This window comes from Theobroma cacao, chromosome 1, assembly GCF_000208745.1.
Source record: "Theobroma cacao cultivar B97-61/B2 chromosome 1, Criollo_cocoa_genome_V2, whole genome shotgun sequence".
Taxonomy (NCBI): domain Eukaryota; kingdom Viridiplantae; phylum Streptophyta; class Magnoliopsida; order Malvales; family Malvaceae; genus Theobroma; species Theobroma cacao.
The window spans coordinates 11,948,624-11,972,622 of NC_030850.1; the positions used below are offsets into that span (position 1 = coordinate 11,948,624).

General features: G+C 34.6%; 3 protein-coding genes across 4 annotated transcripts; 2 read left to right on the top strand and 1 right to left on the bottom strand.

Annotated features, from left to right (window-relative positions):
- On the top strand, positions 8,132-15,378 carry LOC18612349. 2 transcript variants are annotated; one of them, XM_007049109.2, is made up of 10 exons: positions 8,132-8,856; positions 8,961-9,064; positions 9,636-9,777; positions 9,862-10,143; positions 10,230-10,377; positions 12,306-13,265; positions 13,357-13,595; positions 13,677-13,750; positions 14,130-14,238; positions 14,862-15,378. In XM_007049109.2, the coding sequence occupies exons 2-10, from the start codon at positions 9,009-9,011 to the stop codon at positions 14,916-14,918; spliced, it is 2,067 nt and encodes a 688-aa protein (XP_007049171.2). In that variant the 5' UTR covers positions 8,132-8,856; positions 8,961-9,008; the 3' UTR covers positions 14,919-15,378. The 2 variants fall into 2 exon arrangements, with proteins under 2 accessions (XP_007049171.2, XP_017979240.1); XM_018123751.1 differs by having other exon boundaries at positions 8,990-9,064.
- On the bottom strand, positions 15,957-17,960 carry LOC18612350 (small ubiquitin-related modifier 1). Its single transcript, XM_007049110.2, has 3 exons — positions 17,734-17,960; positions 16,352-16,501; positions 15,957-16,243 (listed from the first exon to the last, which is right to left on the bottom strand). Exons 1-3 carry the CDS (start codon positions 17,809-17,811, stop codon positions 16,157-16,159), a joined length of 315 nt encoding a protein of 104 aa, XP_007049172.2. The 5' UTR covers positions 17,812-17,960; the 3' UTR covers positions 15,957-16,156.
- On the top strand, positions 20,009-22,376 carry LOC18612351 (glucan endo-1,3-beta-glucosidase 12). The gene is made up of 3 exons (XM_018123761.1): positions 20,009-20,142; positions 20,235-21,563; positions 22,118-22,376. The coding sequence occupies exons 1-3, from the start codon at positions 20,085-20,087 to the stop codon at positions 22,150-22,152; spliced, it is 1,422 nt and encodes a 473-aa protein (XP_017979250.1). The 5' UTR covers positions 20,009-20,084; the 3' UTR covers positions 22,153-22,376.

Sequence of the window (23,999 nt, forward strand, 5' to 3'; positions counted from 1 at the left end):
AACTTAATTTTAAAAACTATCATTTTTCATAAGAATTTTAAAATAGCTTTTAAGTTAAAAAAAAAATCAAGCCAAATATACTCTAAATACAAAAAGCTTGCTTTGCTCTTGTACTGTGCTATAAAAGTGGTCATCTAAAGGGGAGGGTTTAATTACAACTCTGTCGAGTCCTAAAAGTAGCAAGTGGACCCCTCCCCAAATGCATGCATATGAAATAGTTTCTCAGATGCATTTTGTTATGCATTTAACATGTCAATGTCAGATTAAATTAATGATGTCAACAAATAAGATATCCGTTAATTTTGAAATACTTGAACCCAAACTCGTTCAATGAATAAGGTACCTAAACTCTACAACTATTTGAAAATTTTTTAAACTTACTATGCTAACCCCAAACCCTAATATATACTTATTATCCGATAATTACTCAAACTCGTTTAACCTAGTTATGTAAAAAATTATTAAAATACCTTTCAAGGGTATCTAATTACTTGAACCTGCATCCGTACTAGTATCCATATACAATAATATTTCTCATCTATATTTCATATAATTAACTAATAATTAAATTTATAAAAGTAGACAAACAATAGAATTTAAATTTAAATAATCAAAAACAATATCTCAAATATCAATTTAAATAACTAAAAACAACATCTTAAACAACATTACAAGTTTACAACAAGGCAATAATATTACAAGTTTAATTAAATATATGAGTTTGTCCTTAATTACATGAAATTTAAAAAAAGTAGCTAGGCTCCAAAACTATTATAATCTCACAAATATATATATATATATATATATATATTATAAGTTTATATAAATAAAAGTATATATTATAATTAATAATTTTATAAATTATAATTTTGTAATGTTAACACAAAATAAAAAGTAAATATCTTTATATTTAAAGTAAATATACTAAAGTATATATATAATAGTAATTATATTCCTTATAAATTAACACAATATATAAAATATTTATTAAAAGACATTACAAGTTAATGAATAATCATAGTTTCATGAATTAATTTAATTAATAATATGAGTTTGTTCTTAATTACATGAAATTAAAAAAAAAAAACTAAGTTCTAAAACTGTTCTAATATCACAACTTATCTTTAGGTGTATATATTATAAGTTTATATAATCAAAGGTATATTATAATTAATAATTTTATAAGTTATAATTTTTGTAATGTTAACACAAAATAAAAAGTAAATATGTATATATTTAAAATATATATACTAAAAGTATATAGAAACTCTTCTCATAAGCCCAATTCAAAAATATCTTCATTATAATTTTAACTATTTTTAGCTAATTTTTAACATCAATTGACAACAATGCCCTTTAAACAATTCCAGACAAATTAAAATGGTTTCAATTTTCTCTATCTCACCATCCAAATAAAAATTTTAAAATTAAATCTCAATTTCTCTTTTTTGCCAAATACTGTGTATCTCGTCATTCAGCTCTTCCTCGCCATCCCAAAGAGTAGAGATGACATTAAAGTATGTATTTTAGGTTCTTGGGTTTATTAGTTTATATTCATAGAACCCCAAAATTGATGGATTGAAATTGATTAGATATATCTATAAATTAGAACATTGTATGACTTTGGCAACTTAAACCTGGCTGTGAACAAGAAAATCAATTAGTTATTAGGCATTACATTACTAGTTTTAGGCATTGTATCACTGATTTTTAAGTATTGCAATACTAAGTTTTAGGCATTGTGTGACTTAATCATTGCGTTTTTTGTTTTTAAGTATTGCAAAACTAATTTTTAGGCAATGCTTAAGTCACATAATACCAAAAAATCAGTCATACAATAACTAAAAGTCAGTCACCCAATGCGCATCAACCAGTCATACAATATATAAAAATCAATAACGCAATGACCAAAAGTCAGTCACCCAATGCGCATCAACCAGTCACGTAATATATAAAAATCAGTCACGCAATGCATAAAAATTAGTAACGTAATGCTTAAAAATTAGCATGCAATGTCAAAAAACCGGTTACACAATGCCAACTACAAAAACTACTGAATTTTATTTAATAAAATCAACAACTTCAAATAACACATCATATTCCATTTAATAACATAATCAACAAATATGCCTACTTGGCTCAAAATGCTCAAAATACTCAAAATTTTTCTTCATGTATCAAAAATCACTCCAAAATATTTAAAATGCTCAAAACGCTCAATAGTTTTTTTTCGTGTATCAAAAATCACTTTAAAATATTCAAAATACTTAAAGGTTTCTCTTTCTAGCGAGAAATACTCCAATGAGGAACGGTTTGGAGAGAAAAGCTTAAAGGATATGAGTCGGTTTGGGGCACGGATCTAATCATATTGGTTGGTTTCATTAAGGGTAATTTTATCCAAAATTAATTTCTCTTGGCTAAAAATAATTAAATTTATAGATATGTTTATTTTCAAAAACACTTTATGTATGAGGGGTATTTTTGAAAAGAAGCCAAAAATATATATAATAGTAATTATATTCTTTATAAATTAACATAACATATAAAGTATATATATTAAAAGACATTATAAGTGAATTAATAATCATAATTTCATAAATTAATTTATTTAACAATATGGGTTTGTTTTTATTACATGAAATAAAAAATATATAATCGGGTTCAAGTATCGAGTACCTAAGGGGTGGTACAAGGGTAATGAAATTATTACCCGAACTGATCTCAAACCCAATTATAAAATACCTTAATCCTATATAATCATGTCAGATACTCACGAGTACCCTATAATAAGATATCCATTACCATCCTTAGTCATCAAATTTTCAAAATGAGACAACAAAATTCGTTCCATTAATTTCAAACTCAAGTCAAACGTTTGGTGATGTCTCGGACTCATCTTTAAGCTCCCCTTTTAACAATGATAGTCATAGATTCCATTTACAATTATTTTCGTATTTCCTTTTAATTTGACTACTATCATTAATTATTGTAGACGTACTAACTTACTATTAATAATAGATAATTTTATTGAATTTTAATATATATTTTTTAATTTTTGAGACCCAGCTATCAAGCAGTTTGTGTATGTTTAAGAAGAAAAAAGAGATATTGGGTCGTATTTGACATTCAATCTTCCAACATGTTCGGGTTTTTTTTTAAATTATTGTATTTTGAGCCAGTCAAAAGAAAGGTGGCATAAGGTTATCAAAATTAGTAGTTGGTACTACATTTTTCAAAAGCTAAAAATTAAAGTCTTAATTTCTTCTTCTACAGTTTTGTGTAAATTTTGTGTGAATGTAATTGTTGATTTGAATTGCTATAAAATTTTGAATTCTTAATTATTATAAAAAATTAACATTCATTATTTGTAAATTGTAAAAATATAGCGTCAATAACATAACAGTACCACATTAACATCACCTCTTCACTTAAATTTATATATAAATTCGATCAATATCATGTCAATATAATCATTGAATCATTTTTAAATATCATATTATCAAATTTAATGTCACATCAGTAGATATATCTCATGTTAGTATAGATGATGTAAAAATTTTAATAATCGTTAATTATTAAATTGATATTGTCAATTTTAGAATGTACAATGACTCAATTTTTTATAAATTATTATATAGAGATTAAAATAACTATTTTGACAAAATACAAGAACTAATGACATAATTTAACTTTTATTTTAAAACAAAACAAAAAAAAAAAGAATAAAAAAAGAGAAATCAAAATAGATGAAAAATACAAACAAATATAGCAAATTCAACAACCCAACTTAACCTAATGAAATAATGATTTTATTTGATTACTTAAATTTTGATCATTTCATGATTACTATAATATAAAAGCACAATATGCGCAATTAGCTGTTTAATTAAAAAGGAAAATAATAACATTAAATTTCTCTTGATTTCACCATGGTCGCCTGGTATAATTGTAGAAGATTCCATCTTATCTTCCTGCCTTCTTTTCGAATAACTTCTTCCTCCCAACATAGTATTAATGTGGAAGATATTTTCAATCAACTTATTGTCTTGAAGAAGATAACAAACCCCAAACCAACCCTTGATTGTTTACCAAGGTGCTTCCAACTTCTTAGAAACAAGAAATGAGGGAATTTTCGCTTTTTTAAGTAAGATGCCGACAAGACTTTGAAGTCAGAAAGCGATTATCTGATTAAGATGAGGCATATTCACTTTATTCTAAAACATTGAATAAAAAAGATCTTATCTAATAACAAAATAGTAACACTAACATACTAAATGTAATGTATCCCTAAAAAATTATCGTAATGTACCATTGAAAGAGGCAGAGCGGACCCCGTCTGCCAAAAGTATGTCTATCATTTTACTCATAATAATAGATATGACTCTCTCATTATGGAAGGATAGTAGGAAGCTCCCTTAATTACGAAAAGGAAAAAATTCTTCGACAGAAATGTTAAAGGCAGCTGTCTCGATAATCACCTTATGAAACAGACTTGGACATTTTACCTTAAAATTTTATATTCCACCTCTAAATTTGAAATGTAATTATCAAAATATCAGAAAACATGTTAAAATGTTTAATGTATATACAAATATACATACATATATATTATATACATATAATTATTAATAAAAATTTTAAAAGAGAAGAGGTGAATTAAAGAATATGATTAAAAACATGGCCCACCCCTTGAAGGATAACATGCTTTGCCTCTATTTGAGATCTGCAAGTGCCAATTATTGGTGCCCAATCAGTGAAGCTCACATTCCCTACACGATCAATGTCCAAATTCCAGAATCCAAATTATAAGAGTATTCCTCAAAAGTACACCAAAGCGTAGGTACCAAATAAATTGCCTTTGCTGTAAAGCATTATCAATATATTTTATTACATGCAAAAATAAATTTGTTATGAAATCTTCCAACTTGTCAATAGTTTAATAAATTTTCAAATAGTTTAAGATTTCAAAATATGTTACTTTTTTTTTTCAATTAACGTAACATAATTATTAGATTAACGTGTATCTTTATATGCAATCACAACTATAAATAAACAATGAAAAATAATTATACTAGTATTCTAAGTGTAAGAGAATCATGCATCGGGTGGGTTGTTAGTTGATGGAAAAAGATGTTGGCACCTGTTGTATCATCACTCATCCGGAACACCTCCATCGTGCCATGTGTAAAAGGACCCCACATAAGTAAACTGATGAAAGACACAGCGAAGCATGATCCAAACTCAGGTGCATGCATGATGCATGATGCATGATGCATGTTGCATGGCCACTGCATGATTATCCGCATCTGCATGCCCCCAACTACCCACCAGCTCATGATGATGTCACCACACCATGCGCAATATCCATACCCATCCCTCAATAATTCTATTACCCTATAATCCGTCCTGCCCTATTATTTTACACCTCTGAGACTCTGACCTACCCCAAACACAAACAACAAGCAACGGCTGCCTGGGCCCTACCACGAAACCTCTGATTGTTCTGATTCTTCATCCAGATGCGTCCAAATATATCTGGGGGTACTTCAAGCCTATAATTTTGGTTCCTGATTGAGGTGGGGCCAGGTTCCAAAGGCTCCATTGAGCTTAAAGCAGCTGCGCTTTAATGCATTTTGGAGAATGCTAGGGGCTGCCGCCCGGACAAGTGCGCTGTGACACGCGGCATCTTGTGTCAGTGTTGTGCAACCCAAAACCGGTTACCTGTTTACACACATTGTAAAATAACATTCTTTTTATGCCATGAGAAAATTTATTAATATTTTCATGGTTGCTTTTCTATATTTAATTTAGTAACTTATTTCTTTTGAAGTTTAATTTAGCTACCATTCTTTGATTTTTCTTTTTCCAAGTTCAGAATTAGGTGGTTTGTGCTTAATTTCTTTGTTTTCAATTGATATTCAAAAATTAGATTGAACGAAAACATTATCATTTTATATATTATTGGTAGAATTTTTAAACTTTACAAGAAATATTAAAATATTATGACATATTTTTTTATTTATCCTATTCAATTATTAGTTTTACTAAAACTCCACCATGATATTTAAAAAATAATTTTTAAATAAAAGAAGGACATTTTAGTTTTATTAAACATTTCAGATGAAGTCAACTAAAGTTAAAACTCCACGGTAAAGAAACTCTTACTACCTATAAAGTTGAGACTCGAAACACTTATTAAGCAGGAAACCGGTGTTGAGTTGCGAAAACTGGATAAGGTTGCTACGCAAAATCTCGAGTGTTGAAGCGCGATTGTTGGGAGGGCTGCCCTTATCTGCCTTTTCCATTCAAGGTGGGGAGCCAATTCTGATCTAACGAGGAACCGTTTCTTAAAACTGGAAGCCGTTTAAACTTTAAACTAAGTGCAGCATTTTTTGTGTCAGGGGGGTGAACTTAGATCATGGTCATCTCCATTTTAAGTAACATGTGTCGCCCACTTGATTATTCATATTTTTATATTTTTTAAAAATTAAGAAAAAAATTTCAAACTTACATCATATTTCGATCATGAATACAAAGTTCGAATACATATTTGTTTACTTTTATATTCATCAAAACTCCTCAAATTATAATCTCTCAAATACAATTTTTCTTTTACAAAATGTTACTATTTGCACTCAAATACGATATGCACATATAATTTGCTTGATAATTATTTAACACGTCATCTTAAACAAATTATGAAGGTAAATAAATGTATATAGTAGACAAAGTTGTAATTACAAATGGGCAAATGGTTTCAAAATGAATTAAAATGTTCAATTTGAGATAAAGAAATTAAGTGCGCACTGCAATTTGCCATCATGTAATTCCAATCCATTAATACGCTTCTTATTAAACAAAGTCAACTCCAAGCTATCTAATAGGATAAGGATTGTAAAGCTACTTTCAAAATAAAGGGTCCAATGGGGTGGGAAATTATTCTTAAAAAAAAAAAAAAACTCTTGAATGTGAAACTTACTCAACTTTTACTACATCTTGATAAGAAGTTGATGTACACTTTGCAAAAAATTATAATGGGTCTTCAGTCTTCATAAGACCACTATTTACAAAAAATTTTATTATTGATGTTTCTGTAGTTATCAAATGCATATCAAAATTCTGAGTAACAAAAATCTTATAACGATTATTAGAATTTACCTATTATTACTTAGTTTCATATTCATGCATCAAACTTTCTATTATTACCTAGTTTCTAAAATTCATGTATCGAACTTTCTAAAATTAAACTTGAGTGCTTGCAATCTAATTAATTTCCCTAGACACAAATAAACAGTGATTGAATTTATTGTAGACGCAGCAATTAAACCAGAAAAAAAGCTTAACATTAACTAACCAACACACGCTTTTAAGGCCAAAGTGTGTAATAGGACCACCATAATTGACGATCGTGGCATTTACGCTTCAACCTATAGCATATTCTTTAGGCGCTCAATTAATGTGCTTTTTTTTTTCTTTCTCTTTCTCTTAGGTGAAATATAGACCCACACGAGTCCTAATAAAAGCAAAAATCAAATGTCACACGCGCTTCTAACCTGTTCCCCATTAATTCAATCCCTTATCCACCTTGGCCATTATGCTTGACTGATTTCACCACCTTCGCGATTTTACTCAAAATCCTCAATCGCTGATGTTTGCTCTTACCCAATTTCATTTTTCTTCCTCGTTAAGGATGACGTTGGGAGTAGTTAGTGGTCTAATAATAATCATTATAATTCTATTTAATATAAATTGAAAGTTAATACTGATTTAATATCCACTTAACAATAATACCATTTTTTTTTATTTTTTTGAAAAACAAGGATATCTTTCAACGTAGGTTCAAATTTGTAGGATCATTAAACTTTTTTCGATTGCTTCTTTAATTAATTAACAAGACACTAAGAAACAGTGCAAACGTTTAACTATTAATTTTTATTTTTATAATTTGCATTATTTACACTTTTTTTTAAAAAAAAAATTTGAACCATTTAACATTTTCATTTATTAATATTACTGCTTGTTAATTAATAATTACGAAGAGAAAGTGGCAATAATGCCGTGATATGAATACTCCACACGATGAAGAAATAAGACGCAAATAAATAGATAGATGCAGCCGTAGCACATCAAAAATTTAATCCCCCTCAATGCATTATCGCGCATGTCTCGGTTATTTCCCGGATTTCTTGCCTTCCTATAAACCCCCCAAAAAAAAAGAAGAAGGAAAATCCCGTCTTCCTCTGGAAATTTAGATACTTGATCACCTCCTCTCTCTCTTCTCTCTTTCTCTCTGGCAAAGACAACGACAAAGGAAACGATCTCCTGGCGCGGGAAGCATCAGATCTCCAGAAACTCCTTTCCCCAATTTCCCATTATGCCCTTCCCCTTCAACCTCCTCCCTCCCTGCATCAACGAATACTAACTTTTTTTTTTTTTTTGGGTTTCTGTTTCTGTCTTTCGAATTAAATGACGTCTTTTTTGAATCCTCAGACGTGTCCTTAACGTGTCGAATCTTTACTTGCTTCACCACGCCTTCCAAGCCAAGCAACTCCCTCCCTTCCCCTGCCCCTAACCAATTTCTTTCCTTAATTTATACAAAAATATTAAAAAAAAAGAACTATCTGCTGGTTTTCTTTTTTTGTCTTTATATCTGATTCTTTTGCTGTCATTTCTCTGACATTTTTTTTGAAGTTAGTTTCGATGTGCGTGTCGCTTCTTCTCCTCCCTTTTTTCCGCCATTGATTTTTTTTTCCTGTTTTCTCTGCTTGGTTACGCTTGTTTTCCCCTGTTTTGTTATGAAGTGCAAGAGTGATTGTTTCCTTTCTCTTCCATTTTCATGGAATTCCTCTCATCAAGGTCCGTTTTCCGCTCTCTCTCTGAATATTTAAAATAATAATGTTGCTTGTTTTGGATATTAATGAGAATTTACTTCTTTTTCCTATTTGCTAATTGTTAAGCAGTGATTTGCTGTGATTTGAAATCAAAACAGAGTTTAGAGCATAATTTTGATGGGGAAACACGATGATGGATGCTCTGTTTTTCCTTTAACCGGCCTCCAAATCGGGTAATTAATCAACCTTTTCGTTTTTAGAAAAAAGAAATTCCTTTTATTTTTTATGTAACTTGAATTTCATTAATTTAAAAATTTGGCTTCAATTACTAGTTTATACATTCTACGTACATTGTTATTTTCTTCGATTGCCTATTACTTTTTCTGATGAGATTAAATGATTTTTTTTATTTGGTAATTTTGTTGTTTATAAGGACAAGAAATAATAAATGGATGGAATTCTGTTGGCTTTGTTAAAGTTATTTAGATGGAAATCTTACAAACTGAGTCAACAAATAGTAGTAACTTTATTGATTCACATTGTTCTTTTTGGTTATTATTAGCTTTCGGATGAATTTAGTAATTACCAAATAATTAGGGAAGGGTGACGGCAGTTATATGTTCAAGTTTTTCTTTCCATATGTATGTATGTATGTATTATTGAGTTTCCTGACTATGATCTGGAAATGGATTTATACAATTTTATTGAGTTTCCTGACCATATGATATGTCCATTAATTTATATGTCAGAGTTTTTGCCTTTCTAATTGCATATGATTCTTTATTGTGTAATGTATGTTTGCAGAGACTTGCAGTCTTATCTTTCTGATCTTAGCCTTTTCCTGGCCCTTGAGAGTAAGAAATTCTACATTTTGGTGGACAACCGGCCATGGCTCAGGGACTTAGGTTCACGGCGAGCTCACTTATGGCAATTTATGGTTACCAAGGTTGTTGAAAATATTGGTTTTTTTTTATTTATCAATATGGAGAGGATTATAATTGAATTTAAGTCATTCTTTATCTATTAACAGTCCAGGTTATCTCCTTTTGCTAACACCAAAGGTCGTAGGGAGAGAAAGGAGGGAAAGGGAACTTCTTCCAAATCAAATGCGAAAGATTCCAAGAAATTTGAGAGATGGTTCTCTTTGATTGATGCTGCAACATTGTCTAAAAAGAGGGTTTTGCTGCCTGTTAAGAAACTGAGAACCTCCTTGCATCTTAGCAGTGAGCTGCATAGGACATTGTATGGCTTCATTGTATTTGAAGTCACATGGTCCAATGTTCGAGGTCTTAACTACTTGAATGAGCTTCAGGTATTTGCCATTCTATGTGCTTTGTATTTTTCTTGTACTTCACTATCAAGGTCATTTTGTTCAAGTGCTTTTCATCTCATTTGTAGACCGATACATCTCTGGCCGTAGAGGCTAAATTCATGCGAAGATGGGAATTTGACAGCATCGATCAAGCAGCAAGCTCTATGTCTTCATGGTTCTCAGGAACATTCTCAGAGCAGCGTCGCTTGAAAGAGTATTTGGATTCAGCAATTGGTACTTCTTGCCTCCATATATGAAGACATTAGTAGAAAAGATGTATTTATGATCCTTGACTTGCACTGGATTACCTTTCCTCAGCATTTATATCTTTTTGGACACAAAAAAAAAAAATGAAAAGAAGAAACTGTTGTAAGTTAATAAATTGCAAACTGGAGATGCATGCTTGCAAGAACCTTATAGTGTTATGAGGAGTAAAGTATATTTGGTTGCTTTATAAGTCTCACTAGGTGTAGTACAATTGATGGAGGGCCTAATCAACCTTTAAAAGATTATAAATGAATGAATCTCTTCGAACTTATAATAATTAAAACCAGTTGAATGTGTATCTTGATAATTTTTTGCCTAGGTATTTAGTTGATCAAAGTCAAGTCAAACTTTAGAATTTCAGTAATATTAGCTCATGAATTCTCTACTTTGCTCTACTGCACATGCTATTCTTTAACAAAGTAAAGGAGAGTTGTTTCCTCTCATCAATTCTTATCAGCTTCCCTCTCAGTTACTTTATCCTCTGTTCCCTTTGAACTCACAAGGACATTGTCAACAATGGAGAATTCTAGCTGTTATGAGTTATAGGAGGTGTGGACCTAGCACTTCCTTTGTTGTCAACAATCTAGAGTAACCTCCTTGAACTCCTTTATGTAAGATTGTAGTCTTTAACTTGTACATTATTTTGAGAAGGATACCTTAGGTATACTGCTCAAAGATTGGTGAGAAGCCAGACATTGTCCTTAGATAAGCAGTGTGACTTTCCTTAGCCTGTTAGGTTCTGTTTTCTTATTAAACTATGTATTCTAAAGTTTGCCAGTTTTTGAATCCTTTATTATGCTATTACCCTGTATCGACAACTCTTTATAACTTTATGTATAAATGCTGTAGTAAAGTTCTTCATGAGTTGGCATTTACATATCGTAAGTTATGACTATTGGAATTTTAGTTTTCTGTCTGGTTGCTTTTTCCTAAAACTTGGCCTCTGATATTTACTGGTCTTGGTTTGTCAAAGCTTTAGAGAACATGTTGTCTCTGAAAACTTAACAGGCATTAAACATGTGTTTCCAGTTGCCTGTTTTGCTGGTAACTTGTTTGCCTATAACAACGTGCTGGAAAGGGATGCAGATACCTGAAATGGAGTTGTATGTAAATGTGTTTCCAGTGTTGTGCTTCTCTTTTGACAGCTAGTTTTGTCAAACCTGCAAATCCTCCTCATAACTTTTGAAGGAAATTAAATAGAAATCCTCAGTTGTTTTAGATATGACCTTAAGCCTGTCAGTCTAAGCAGTATTGTAGGAAAAACTTCTTTGATATTATGACCTGTATGTCAGCTTTTCATCTGCATATGTGTATGGTTGACTACAAATATTTTGTATGCTATTCCTATAGTTGTCTTATACTGTATGTGCTAACTCTGTTCCTCATAAATCAGTTTTATTGTATGTATTATTTCATGCTTAGTTGCAATTGAGGTGTTGTGCCCTCTAAGTCTCTGAACATGCTGAAAACAGAGCACAATTAACTTCGATCTGAATTCAAGTAGCAGCTTCCTTTATGCCTTTGCATGACAGAGCAAATATTTTTTGTAGGTGAAGTTACCATTACATCTGTTCACTATGATAGGTACAAAAGTTGTTTGGAAAATGGGTCAAATAATTAGTGGATGCATTCAGTTGGTTCTGTATATTAGTCTATGTAACCTACCATAATTTATATTTCAGTTCTGGGCACATCCCTTTTTCTCTTTCTCTAATAGCATAGCATTTCACTTAGAAGAAAATTTGAAATCTGAACTCAGATCCAGTGCATGCTGGTTTTGCTGTTTACCACCTGATAGACTTGAGAAGCCTGATGCTACATTGTGTTTGTTGTTCTCAAATCAATGAAATGAATTTGCTGTGCTAATACAGTATTTAATCTGGATTATTTTTTAGGAGAGGTCTTCTATGATGCTGAAGAAGATTTTCCAAGGCCGATCACTCTTGATGATGATGATGATGATGATGATGGTGAAAATATTCATGATGATAGTTTCAGCATCGAGGATAACTTCCCCCATGATAATTTTAGGGTATACCCTGCAACCATGGACTGTGAAACTTTTGAGCCACATACTCCTCCTCCTACTGGGCCTTATAAGAGAAGGAAAGTAACCAAGGCAATTACTACGGGAGTTGAAGTTGATGTCTATTTTGAGGAAACCCAAAAGCCAGCTGAAAACTCATTAGACAACTCTAACGAAAATGCAGTCGAAGCAACAGAGTATAGGGATGTTCTAATTTTGTTTAGATTTGATGATAGAGATCTCCCATTTAAATTGCAGCAAATAATAACACCTAATCTGAGGTTACTTCGTTTATTAGAGGCTGGTCTTCCATCTTGGGTCATCTTCCTTCAATCATATCCTGGCTTTTGCCATATCTATCGCCCATGGATGTGCCCTCTGGCCAGAGCTCTATACGTTTTGATTTCAATCGTTACTGTTCTAATAGGATTTTATGATTTATACAAAAATGTCCCTGTTCTTAAGGCGACTGCTTCTCGTTTATGTGGGCCACTTTTCGATTGGATAGAAACCTGGGATATGGTATCGAGGATTAAGTACTTGGGAACCATGTTATTTCTACATAACTTTCAGAAGGCTGTGAAGTGGTTTTTGACAGTTATGCGTGCTACTCGGTCATGTTTCTCATTTCTCAATCTACCACTGGCAGAACCATTTATGGAAGTTTTGGGCTTCCTTTTGCCAATTTGGAATTTGTTCAGTGAAGTGGTAGAAAGCTTCTTTTCGGTCATATGGATTGTGATTGGTTGTTTCTACAATCTAGTGGAAGCTCTCATAGAGGTTGTACTGATGCCTATATGGTTTGTAGGCTTAGTTCTCTGGAACATTGGTAGGTCATTAGATGATTCTTAAGCTATTTCCTAATTTTAAGCATAGAATCAATATATTAATTTGTTTCTTCTTATGTCATGCTACTGCAGCAACTTCCATCCTGTATCCTATATTTTGGATTCTTTGGGAAATACTATATGCCCCGATACGCCTGGCCCTTGCATTAGCCAGTTTTATGGCTTCTGTGTGTGGCTTCATTTCTGATTTGGTGGGGGATATATGGCGGTCTTTAAGTACCGTAATTCGGCTTGCTTCAGCTTCTGAGGCAACAGTGAGCACGCATGAAGTTTCCATATGGCGTTCACTTTGGAATGACCTTTTTTCCCAGGTTAGAAGACATTACTATAACCTAATAAATATGTCTTTCTTTACGTTTTTTTTTCTTATTTTTTTTCTGTGAACTTTTCAGGTTTTTCGTGCTGTCAGAAGTATATTAAATGGTTTTGTTGCCTTCTTCACAGCCTGCAACAGACATCGCCTAAGGTGTGATATTTTACCCTATCCTGTCCTTTTTTATGCCATTTATTTTTTGTCCTGTCTTATAGCTTTAACTAGAGATCCAGGCATGCACTTGGGTAGAGTGAGACATATGAAGCATGCAAGTATCTGCATGATTTTTTCATATCATAGCTCCACTTCTAAATTGATGTTATCGACTAAAATTAGTAGTAATTATGCAAGTTCCATGGAAGTTAGTTACTTATCGGCATGATCATATAAGCATGCAAGAAAGGTAAAGGGGCAATGACCAGTGAGGCCATGTTAATTATTTTGCACTAGATGAATTTAATTTTCAAGCACTTTTAACTAAGCTCAAATGTGTTTTTTACTTATATGATCATTTTGGTGCAATGGTGTACAGCATTTATAATCATATACAAGATTTTATCCAAAGACCATTTGGTGGAATCCCAAGATCACGAACCTCAGATCCTAGACGTAGTAAATCAACACATGGAGTTCAATATCCAGTAAGCAATCATATGCTTGATCTTTGTTTAATCCATAGCTCTCATCTCCTCATGATATTGCAAACATGATTTTAAGTTGCTCAGATGCACATGTGAAATTCATAGATTTACTGTTATGGATTCTACAAGATTGATTGTCCGTGTTCTTAGATATGTTTTTACTCTTGCAATAACATGTTGCTTTCTTTATGAAATTTTTTATCGACACCCAAGAGTGGCCTAGTGGTTAATGCACGTCTTTCCTCATTCAGTGCTAACATGGGTTCTGTTTGGCCTCAAGGAGTGTCTGTCGGTCCCCTATGTATGCTGTCTCATCTACACCCCAGTATTAGTTCCCCAGTGGATACTAGGTCGACAATCCCCTCTCATACCCCTTTTATCCTGTTAAAAATCCTCCCAGCCTTTTTTATTATTCCATCTTATATTGAAGCCTTAATGTTATATTTTAATTCCAGCCTAGAAACGATGCTGGCGGAAATATGATCCTTAGAAAATTAAACTTCTATTGCATTAGTTTTCTATGTTTGCTAGAAGTTTCATTAATTCATAGTTTGCTATAAGATGCAAACAGCAATCCTTTATGTGCAACTCCTTAAGCTGTTTTCTTGATTATGGATTTGCAGTTGGAATTAAGGAGGAGAGTCCCCAGTAGAGAGAGTCCTACCACGTTGTCATTTTGAGTATAACAGATGGAGAGAGCGTATCCTTGTTCCAGAGAGCTAATATTCTGATGCGGAAGTCTTTTAACAAGCTTGAATGAAAGCTAACTGTAAAGGAGAAGGAAGGAATGAGCAGTCCCATTCTGAAATACTATCTATGAGATCCAAGAGCTATCATGGAAAAAGAATACCATCTATAGGATGGAGATAATTTCATTCTTTTATTCCTTGTGTCTCGGAAGCTGGCTATTCTCTCTCTCTCTCTGTGTTCATTAACTTCAGCTACGTTTTCTTTTTTACTTGTTTTCCTCTTACCCCGACTATTCCACTGTATCTATGTAGTCAGCTTCTGATGTGTAAATATTGTGTACAGTTTTTTTGTATATTTATCCAACAAAAAAAGAGTTGGAAAGTTTTTAAGTTTAGCCATGCTTTTGGGTGATAAATGTTGATTTTGTAGATTATGTAACTATGATTTTGCCATCTTTTCGTGTCCTCCAAAATGTTTCTCTTTTCTTCAGCCATAACTAAAGCTTTGTGGCTATTGCCCTGTTATATGCCACCGCTAATAAGGGATGATGATAAAATAATTGCAATGAAAGTTATTTTGCAACCAAAGAAAACCTAAACTTAACTAACCAAAATCTGAGACGACCATTGATCACGATTACTTGTTCAGTGGTTCTGTTCGGGTGTATGCTTTTCAACATATATAGGTCAAGGCTTCTCTCGGCAATTGTAGAAACTATTTGAAGATGTTGATCCTTTGCCACAAAAAATTACCGCTAGCATATGCTTTCCTTTAACATCTTGGGGAGTGGATTTAGAATCGGATCCAAACATGGGCAAAAAATGACAATCTTCATTCTGTCCTTAAGTAGTAACCACCAACCCAGAAAATCTTCCAATAACTAGGACTGCACTGCCAGCCAGTACTTGCTGCACACACTTCACCAAAGGTTGAGCCATATTTAGAAAAAGAAGAGGAATCCTCACAATCCTATAACAAGGAACTTCTGGATAGCTAGAAATTGCTAAACAGTCATCAACACTAAGCAATATCGAAAACAAGTCCTGAGTTCCTCTTATCATTTGGTAAACAGTAGCCATGAAAGCTCTTGATAAAAGAGCTAGATGTTTCATAACAAGACACACAAGTCTATAGCAGATTCCATAGCAATAAACCTCTATATAACATCCACATAATTAGACAATAACTCTACCCTTAAGCACTAAAAACAGTAAATTAATACTTGCTTTCACACAAGTGAGAACACTGTCGAAGCATTTGCACCACCAGTTTGGTGCAGCATTGCATCAATCTCATCACCATCCTCCATTTCCAGCTGTAGCAAAAGAAACATGAAATTTCATTATGCATTGAACAAACTTCCATCAGCATGTGCACATAGTACAAGTGATGGTGTGGGTAAGAGAAAGAAATGGAAAGATACCTCATCAGGAGTTTGCTCTCCTCGCAGGCGGCGACCATCAAACAAGAAGGCAATTGAGTTGAGCTCCACGGACTGCCGATCACAATATGCATTCATAAGCTTCTTCAGTTGGGTGCTTCTTTTGATCCTGAAGAAAACTTCATTCCCATCCTATGGTCATAATATAAATTAGTCCAAAATAAAGGGGAGTGCTAAATCCGAGAAGTTATATTACAAATCTAGAATTTACTACGACAATATCAATACCTTCAATCTGGACAGTTCACAAGTTGATCTTACTCAACAAAAGCAATTAAACTTCTTAAGCCAAAACAGGTAGGAGCACCGTCCAATAATAAATTAACAGAATTTTCTACAAATGATAAGTCAAATCAAGGTCTGTTCAAGGCCACACCAACCAAATTTCCTAAAAAGTGATTTAGGAAACTATTAGCCCCAAAGCAGAGAAACTATTTGAACCTACAAATTTCCTAAACCCCATAATTTTATCAACAACTGATTTCCCATAATTCATATATCAAGCCAAAATTATCCTTTTTACATGGTTCCAGACTGGATCAATACAGAAAAATCATTTGAACATACACCCACGGGATGACTAGAAAATGACAGCCAAACTAAAATGAGTTCAAGAAAGAAACTACTAAAAGATGCTGGAAAAATCAGAATGAAAAATGGACTTTCCTTTCGGCAAGGTTAGGGAGAGAGTATTGTTGTTATGCAACCAAAGAACCAAAGATAAAAGACAAACAGAAAGTTATAATTACTGGTTAATTTGGTTATAACGTACCACACACACCATATCCTGTGTACTCTAAATTAATCTAAAGCACGCTAAACCCGTAACCATGCACTGCTAAACACCATAATCATGCTTTTCAATATCAGTAATATTATTGTATAACCTGAAAACGCAATCAATTATTACACAACTCAGAATCACCAGATATTAACTCTCTTCTCAAATATTAAACTCAGCGATAACAAAGAACAATCTCTGCAACTACCAATCAGCATCGTATTATACTCCAAAGTTCAAATATCACACACATGAACAATTACAAAAAGAACATTTAACATTTAAAAACTAAGAAATAAATACTTACCCATATTACCATAATTTTCGATAAATGAGGAAATAAAATTAAAAACAACCCAACAAACAAGCCAAAGGGGAAAAAAACAAAAGACGACTTTTAATGGTAGAAATTTCATCTCCAAACAGTAGTAAACGAAAGATGGAAATTCTACAGATTCAATCATAACTGATTAAAACAACTTCAACTCCGATCCAAAAAGGTTATTAATTGAAAGAAAATCAATATACAAAAAAAGAAAAAAAAACCCTAAAAGAAGTCTCTTAAAAAGAACAGAAAAAAGACCTGGCCTTTGACTTTGAGGTTGATGTGAGCCGCGGATTGGTCGCCCGGCTTCTTATCTTCCTCTTGCTGCCCCGACATTCTTTCCCTGCTCAGCGATTTCTTTCTGCTTCCGATTCTTCTCAAATTCAATTTTTTTTTTTGTAGAATTAGGGTTTTCTTTTTTTTTTTCTTTGCTTTGATCTCCACTTCGTTTTATAGCACGACTGCGAGTCTGTTTTTTTCCTTTTTCCCTCTTTACTAGTTCCAGCAAGCTCGAGTTTCGTCAGCGTAATGACGTGGCAAAATGCTACTGGTTTATCCTTTCCTCTTTTGTTGCTGAACTAATCAGCAACTGACATGTGGTTAGATTGGTTGATTTGAGAAGCACTTAAGCAACGCTGTTTTCTTGTTTGGTCAAAAGCGAAATTCCGTTTAAATTGGATAATTGTTCCTCTTAATATATTTGATTAAAATATTTTGTGGACTACATTAAAGTTGGTAATTTATATAAAGTTCATTCATATAAAAAAATTCACATTTCAAATTATGAGAAATATATTAAAGTAATTATAATTTATAAGCAAATTTGAACAGTGCAAAATAAATTATAAATAATACTACATCTGCAAGTTCGTATTGTACAAATTGGTTTACTCTGGAAACAAAGAAACACGTTGCTATCATTTCTCTCAGTTCTCCGTCATTTTGCAACAAAAGAAACACGTTGCTTGTTTCTAGACCACGGCCAAGGCCGGGCCTTTTCTCCAATTTGAGGTTGGGCTTGGACATTAGGCTGGGGACCACTCACCCGCAGAGCTCTTTGCTTTGGCCCATTTTGAGGGTTGTGAACGTTTTTTAGTTCATTTAACAAATGAAATTCATTAAAACAGACAACACCCACAGCAAAATACACCACCAAGTTGCTTAAACAGAGCAACAATACATGAGAAATACATGTATATAATATTTAAATTTCAAATTAAAAAATAAATACTGTTTTCATTAATTATAAATATTTTTCTTTAAGAAATAAAAAAAAATTCAAACAATGGGTGGGGTATGAGAGTGAAAAGCTTCTTCCCCTTAATGATAGATTAAGCTATGGTGCAGAATTACGCTTACTTAGAATTGCCCACAAAGTGACAAATGAGGGTGTAATGAGCTAGGAATAGAATTAATGTTATCAAATTTAAGCCAAATTCTGTCAACAAAGATGGTTCCATGTGATGTGAGTGAGCATCAAAATTTGAACAAGTAAAAAAATGTCCATGCAAATGAAACATTTGATCACGGTTCTGTTAATGGTTTGGAATCCGGGGAGAATGGAACCAAAGCAGAGATTATATGTTGTTTGTACTCATGACAGAGCTAGCTTCTTCGCTTTTAATGCAACAATCTGAGCCAGTTGGCCGTTTCTTCAGTATTCCACCATTCCCATGTGGCCTCCTGAGGTTGAAAACAGACTAAGCTAGGCAGTTCTAGAACGTGATTTTTTTTTTCCGTTTTTTGGGTGCATTGCACAAAACTTTGTTCGTCAAAATCCATGGAGAAAGTATCTGAACGTTAACACCCTTTTTTCACAGATTTAGATGCTGGTTCGCTACACTACACAAAAGGCACAATTATTAGGCAATTTTCTTTTTCTTGCATCCAGTCTAGCACCGGCAGTTCCCTGTCCCCAGCTAGCCCAACGTTCAAAAATTGAGTAAAAAAGGGGAACCCCCATTTCCAACAGTCTCATCTAATACACATGCCATTATTAATTTCTTCACAGGATTCATCACTTTTTATCCCCTACATTTTCCCCACTGCCACCCCCGATGAACCCCACTGTCAAATCCCATCTTTTTCCAGACTTCCAGCTCACATAGTACACGTGGAGGAAATGGAGAAGGATGATGCATTGATGTTGATCAAGGTGAGAAGCATAAGGATGTGGGATTGGGGCAAAAGTACTTTGACATAAAACGGTCGAGTAAGTGGGGCCACGTGGGGTGTACTGGCCAATATCACCTTTTTTTAAGCCATTTTTTGCTCTTTTAGGCCATGAACCCAAGTGGAGGATCGTGGTCCGTGCAGACTCCGCCTCTCTTGCCTTGCCTGCCAGCGCCTCTCTCTCTCTCTCTCTGCGACCTTTGGCTTCTTGTCAATTTCCCCTGACACCCAGGTCCCACCCCAGCATCTCGATCTCCTCAAAAAAACACTATTCCCACTCACTCCTAATCTCCCTCTCTCACTCTCTGTCTCTCTTTTTTATAAATAAACACTAAAAAAACCCTACCATTAGCTTTCACTTCCCACTCCCTCACTCCTCACTTCCGCTTCCTCTGTTCTTTTCTGCTCTGCTTCCAAAAAAAGTTAAGAGTAGAGCGATGGGGAGCTCCTTCATTACTTCTCTTGTTTTACTCATTTCTGTTTTCACTCTTGCAGGTAAAGCTACATTTTGAGTTCTCATTTTGTTTCTCTCTGCTTGTTGTTTCTCTGGTTAAAAGTTACATATTATCTTTTTGTTGCCATTGCAGATTGTGGTTCTGTTGGAGTAAACTATGGAAGAATAGCCAACAACCTTCCGTCAGCAACCAAGGTGGTGGAGCTACTAAAATCCCATGGTCTAAACCGTGTCAAAGTCTACGACACCGACCCGGCCGTTCTCCATGCATTATCTGGATCAGGAATCAAAGTAACCGTCGACCTCCCCAACGAACAACTCTTCGCTGCAGCCAAGAGCACTTCCTTTGCCAACTCTTGGGTCGAAAGAAACGTCGCCGCTTACTACCCTCACACTGAAATCGAAGCCATTGCCGTTGGTAACGAAGTCTTCGTGGACCCTCACAACACGACCAAGTTCCTCGTACCCGCCATGAAGAATATCCACGAAGCTTTGGTTAAGTTTAACCTTCACTCAGATATTAAAGTCTCTTCCCCCATTGCCCTTTCCGCTCTCCAAAACTCTTACCCGTCATCAGCCGGATCTTTCCGACCTGAACTCATTGAACCCGTTTTTAAACCCATGTTGGATTTCCTTCGTCAAACCGGGTCTTTCCTCATGGTTAATGCTTACCCCTTTTTCGCTTACGAATCAAACACTGACGTCATCTCGTTGGACTACGCTTTGTTCAGAGAGAATCCGGGTGTAGTGGATCCCGGTAACGGTTTGAGGTATTTTAGTCTTTTCGATGCTCAAATCGACGCCGTTTTCGCGGCAATGTCTGCTTTGAAATATGATGATATTAAGTTGGTTGTGACGGAAACGGGTTGGCCATCAAAGGGAGATGAAAATGAGAACGGCGCGAGTATCGAAAACGCCGCCGCTTATAACGGAAATCTTGTCCGTCGGATCTTGATCGGTGGTGGGACCCCTTTGAGACCCAAGGCAGATCTCACCGTTTATTTGTTTGCCCTTTTTAACGAGAACAAGAAATTCGGGCCTACATCGGAGAGAAATTACGGGCTTTTTTATCCTAACGAGGAAAAAGTTTACGACATTCCTTTCACTCTAGAAGGGGTGAAGAACTACCGGGATAAAAGGTCGCCGGTAGCTGGGAATCAACAAGGGGCAGCTGCACCCGTTAATGGTGGAGGAGGGAGCGTGTCGAAGAGCACGACGGGAAACACGTGGTGCGTTGCAAACGGTGAAGCTGGGAAGGCGAAGCTGCAGGCGGCTCTAGATTACGCATGTGGTGAAGGAGGTGCTGATTGCCATTCGATCCAGCCAGGTGCCACGTGTTACGATCCTAACACCATCCAAGCCCACGCCTCGTTCGCGTTCAACAGTTATTATCAAAAGAAAGGGCGGCAGATGGGAACTTGTTATTTTGGAGGGGCGGCCTACGTCGTCACCCAACCACCCAGTACGTATTCTATCCTAAGCCCCTTGATCTTCGTTAACTTTTTAAAATTTAATTTGGCGCATACGAAGTAGTATTTTTTCGCAAAATCTGCTAATTTACGCTTACGAACTGTTCTAAGGTTCATATTAGTGACATGTGAAGTGGAGTTGTTAACCTGCACCCTAGAGAGTTAGTCGGTCACTTGTGGTTGGAAACAATGGTGCACGCCAGGTCAAAAAAAGGCCACGTGATAAGTGGTGAAAGTGATTTTGGAATCTTTCAACTGCTGACGTGGTCTTTATATATTGGGTCACTGTTGTGGGCCCCTGTTTTCTGTGAGATAGACCGTGTTAAATTAAATTTAATGGTGCAGCTCTGCCGCGCCTGCAATTTGCCTGCCTGAATTATTGTTGTCCTTGTAAAGTTTGACCTTTGGGTGAAGTGAAAGCATTTGTGGAATTCAATTAATTTTAGTTGTAATAAAAAAATGTACGAGTGTTGTATGTAATTAGCTTTAATCATCTTTCCCTTTGTTAAAAGGCTAAAAAAATGAGTGTTTTTGTTTTCTTTTGCAGAGTATGGTAATTGCGAGTTTCCCACGGGATACTGAAAAGACCAAGCATAAAGGGCCAAGGGGGAGTAGTTGAAAGAGATAGTTACTAGTGCTAATTTGATTGTAGTTGGTTTTGGTTTTTTTGGAATTTTTTGGGAGGGGTCTACTGTGAATTTAGTTGGATTTGTTAGGCAAATGTTTGGACTACCTTTGTGTATAAATGGATTCCAATTGTGTTTCTAGCTCAACCTTAAATGGGAATTATCAGTTGATTACTACTAGTACTGGGTATTATTTCTCCTTGATTACTTCTACTCTTTTAGCAAAAGTCACTCGATGCCAAAATGCAATGAATTGAGATGGGCCGGAAAGTGGAAACTACAAAGAGTCTATATGCCTAAGGATGCTCAATTACTTCCCGTTTGTTGGCATTCTGTAGTTGCTGTTTAGCTCCAGTTGGGGCATTGATTGATTGCCAAGAACAAAGGGATTTCAATGGCTTCCAACTTTTCATGGAATATGTTGTCCCAAAGTTTTAACACTTTCACAAGCTTTCTCTTACTTTTAATCAATGGCGATAGAGTAAGACTTAGGAATTGTAGTTGGATTTGGAAATAATGATTTGCATAATTGTGGTTAAGGCACAGTGGATCGGAAATCACTTTTCTTTGGGAATGAAAATTCTTTTGATTCTGTTTGGTACGACCTTTGTTTTACACATTAGCTTCTTGGAATCTGACTACACAACCGAACTCATTCCCTGTTTTGCTCAAATCGCCAAGTAAAGGGATTCTTTGAGCCCCAAGTTTCTTCGTTTTCTCCACCTTTAAATAGTCTCTTTGCTAGCACCCTAGTAGTATTAGGAGAGGGAATTTTACCCAATGGGATATAGAAAATGGAAACACAAAGAAGTCAAAAGGCTCTTGTAGAGGAAGGGATTAGTTAACTAAAGTTGACATCGGATTCCACTGGGGCAAAAACTTGAAAAGAAAACCAAACATTTTTCTAAGCCAATATTCTGAAATACAATGTTGACCAACCTCCCTCGTTGCACTACTTTCTCAAGCGGTGTAGATGATGTTCTGGGTCTAGGCTTCTTAGGCTCTTAGCCATAGCCAGAATCGCAACGATGGCGCTCACCCGGCTCATATTCAGTACTAACTCCAAAAAGAAATTTGGGACAAATTCCAAGTTTAATGTTGGGAAATGGATATTGGGAATTTCCTCTCCAGAGAATAAACCAAGACAGGTTATCAAATAGGCTTAAACTTGATCAGACCACTCACATGAAGGTGCAGGATTATAGCAATGGAATGAACCTGCTGTTATCACTTAAGCAGCCTATTTCTTGTCAAGGTAATAATGAAAGGTCAACTTGTATTGTAGGCCCTGCTTTGGATAATTGGAAACTCGGAATGAGTGACTGATGGAAGGTATGATGCTGTGCAAAAGTTACCTTGGATCCAGTTTGCGCTGTGCTTTTGGGTTTGAGGAAGCCAAATATGCAAATGCAAATGCAAATGCAAAGCATAATGATAATGTGAACCTGAAAAAACATGGTGATGAGAAAAATATTAATATAAAATTTCAATCACAAAACGATTTTCTATCATAAGCAGACGACAACGTTACTTTTAAGCAGTAGGAAAGTGCACACATTTTTTAAGCTCTGAAAATGAGAGGGGATTTGATCCCATGTGCTTGAGGTCCCATCTACTCAATTGCACGGGGGCATTTGTATTTAATATTGTTGCTATTCACAGAAGGAAAGCAGGTCATTTCGTGAACTTGGAGCAGGACCATCTCTTGCTATTAAATAGATAGGTCCTTTATTTTTTTTATGAAAAAAAAAACTAAAATTTAGATTAATTTTATTAGGTCATATTCCTATAGTTATTAACTAA

What these genes read in the sequence shown, in the direction of transcription:
- LOC18612349 (XM_007049109.2), top strand. Translation starts at nt 9,009, where the DNA reads ATGGGGAAACACGATGATGGATGCTCTGTTTTTCCTTTAACCGGCCTC. An exon ending in ACTACTTGAATGAGCTTCAG is followed by an intron (nt 10,144 to 10,229) that starts GTATTTGCCATT and finishes TCTCATTTGTAG; the next exon opens with ACCGATACATCTCTGGCCGT. An exon ending in CTTAGTTCTCTGGAACATTG is followed by an intron (nt 13,266 to 13,356) that starts GTAGGTCATTAG and finishes ATGCTACTGCAG; the next exon opens with CAACTTCCATCCTGTATCCT.
- LOC18612350 (XM_007049110.2), bottom strand. Translation starts at nt 17,811, where the DNA reads ATGTCGGGGCAGCAAGAGGAAGATAAGAAGCCGGGCGACCAATCCGCG. An exon ending in ACCTCAAAGTCAAAGGCCAG is followed by an intron (nt 16,502 to 17,733) that starts GTCTTTTTTCTG and finishes TTATGACCATAG; the next exon opens with GATGGGAATGAAGTTTTCTT. An exon ending in GAGAGCAAACTCCTGATGAG is followed by an intron (nt 16,244 to 16,351) that starts GTATCTTTCCAT and finishes CTTTTGCTACAG; the next exon opens with CTGGAAATGGAGGATGGTGA.
- LOC18612351 (XM_018123761.1), top strand. Translation starts at nt 20,085, where the DNA reads ATGGGGAGCTCCTTCATTACTTCTCTTGTTTTACTCATTTCTGTTTTC. An exon ending in TTCTGTTTTCACTCTTGCAG is followed by an intron (nt 20,143 to 20,234) that starts GTAAAGCTACAT and finishes TTGCCATTGCAG; the next exon opens with ATTGTGGTTCTGTTGGAGTA. An exon ending in CGTCGTCACCCAACCACCCA is followed by an intron (nt 21,564 to 22,117) that starts GTACGTATTCTA and finishes TTTCTTTTGCAG; the next exon opens with AGTATGGTAATTGCGAGTTT.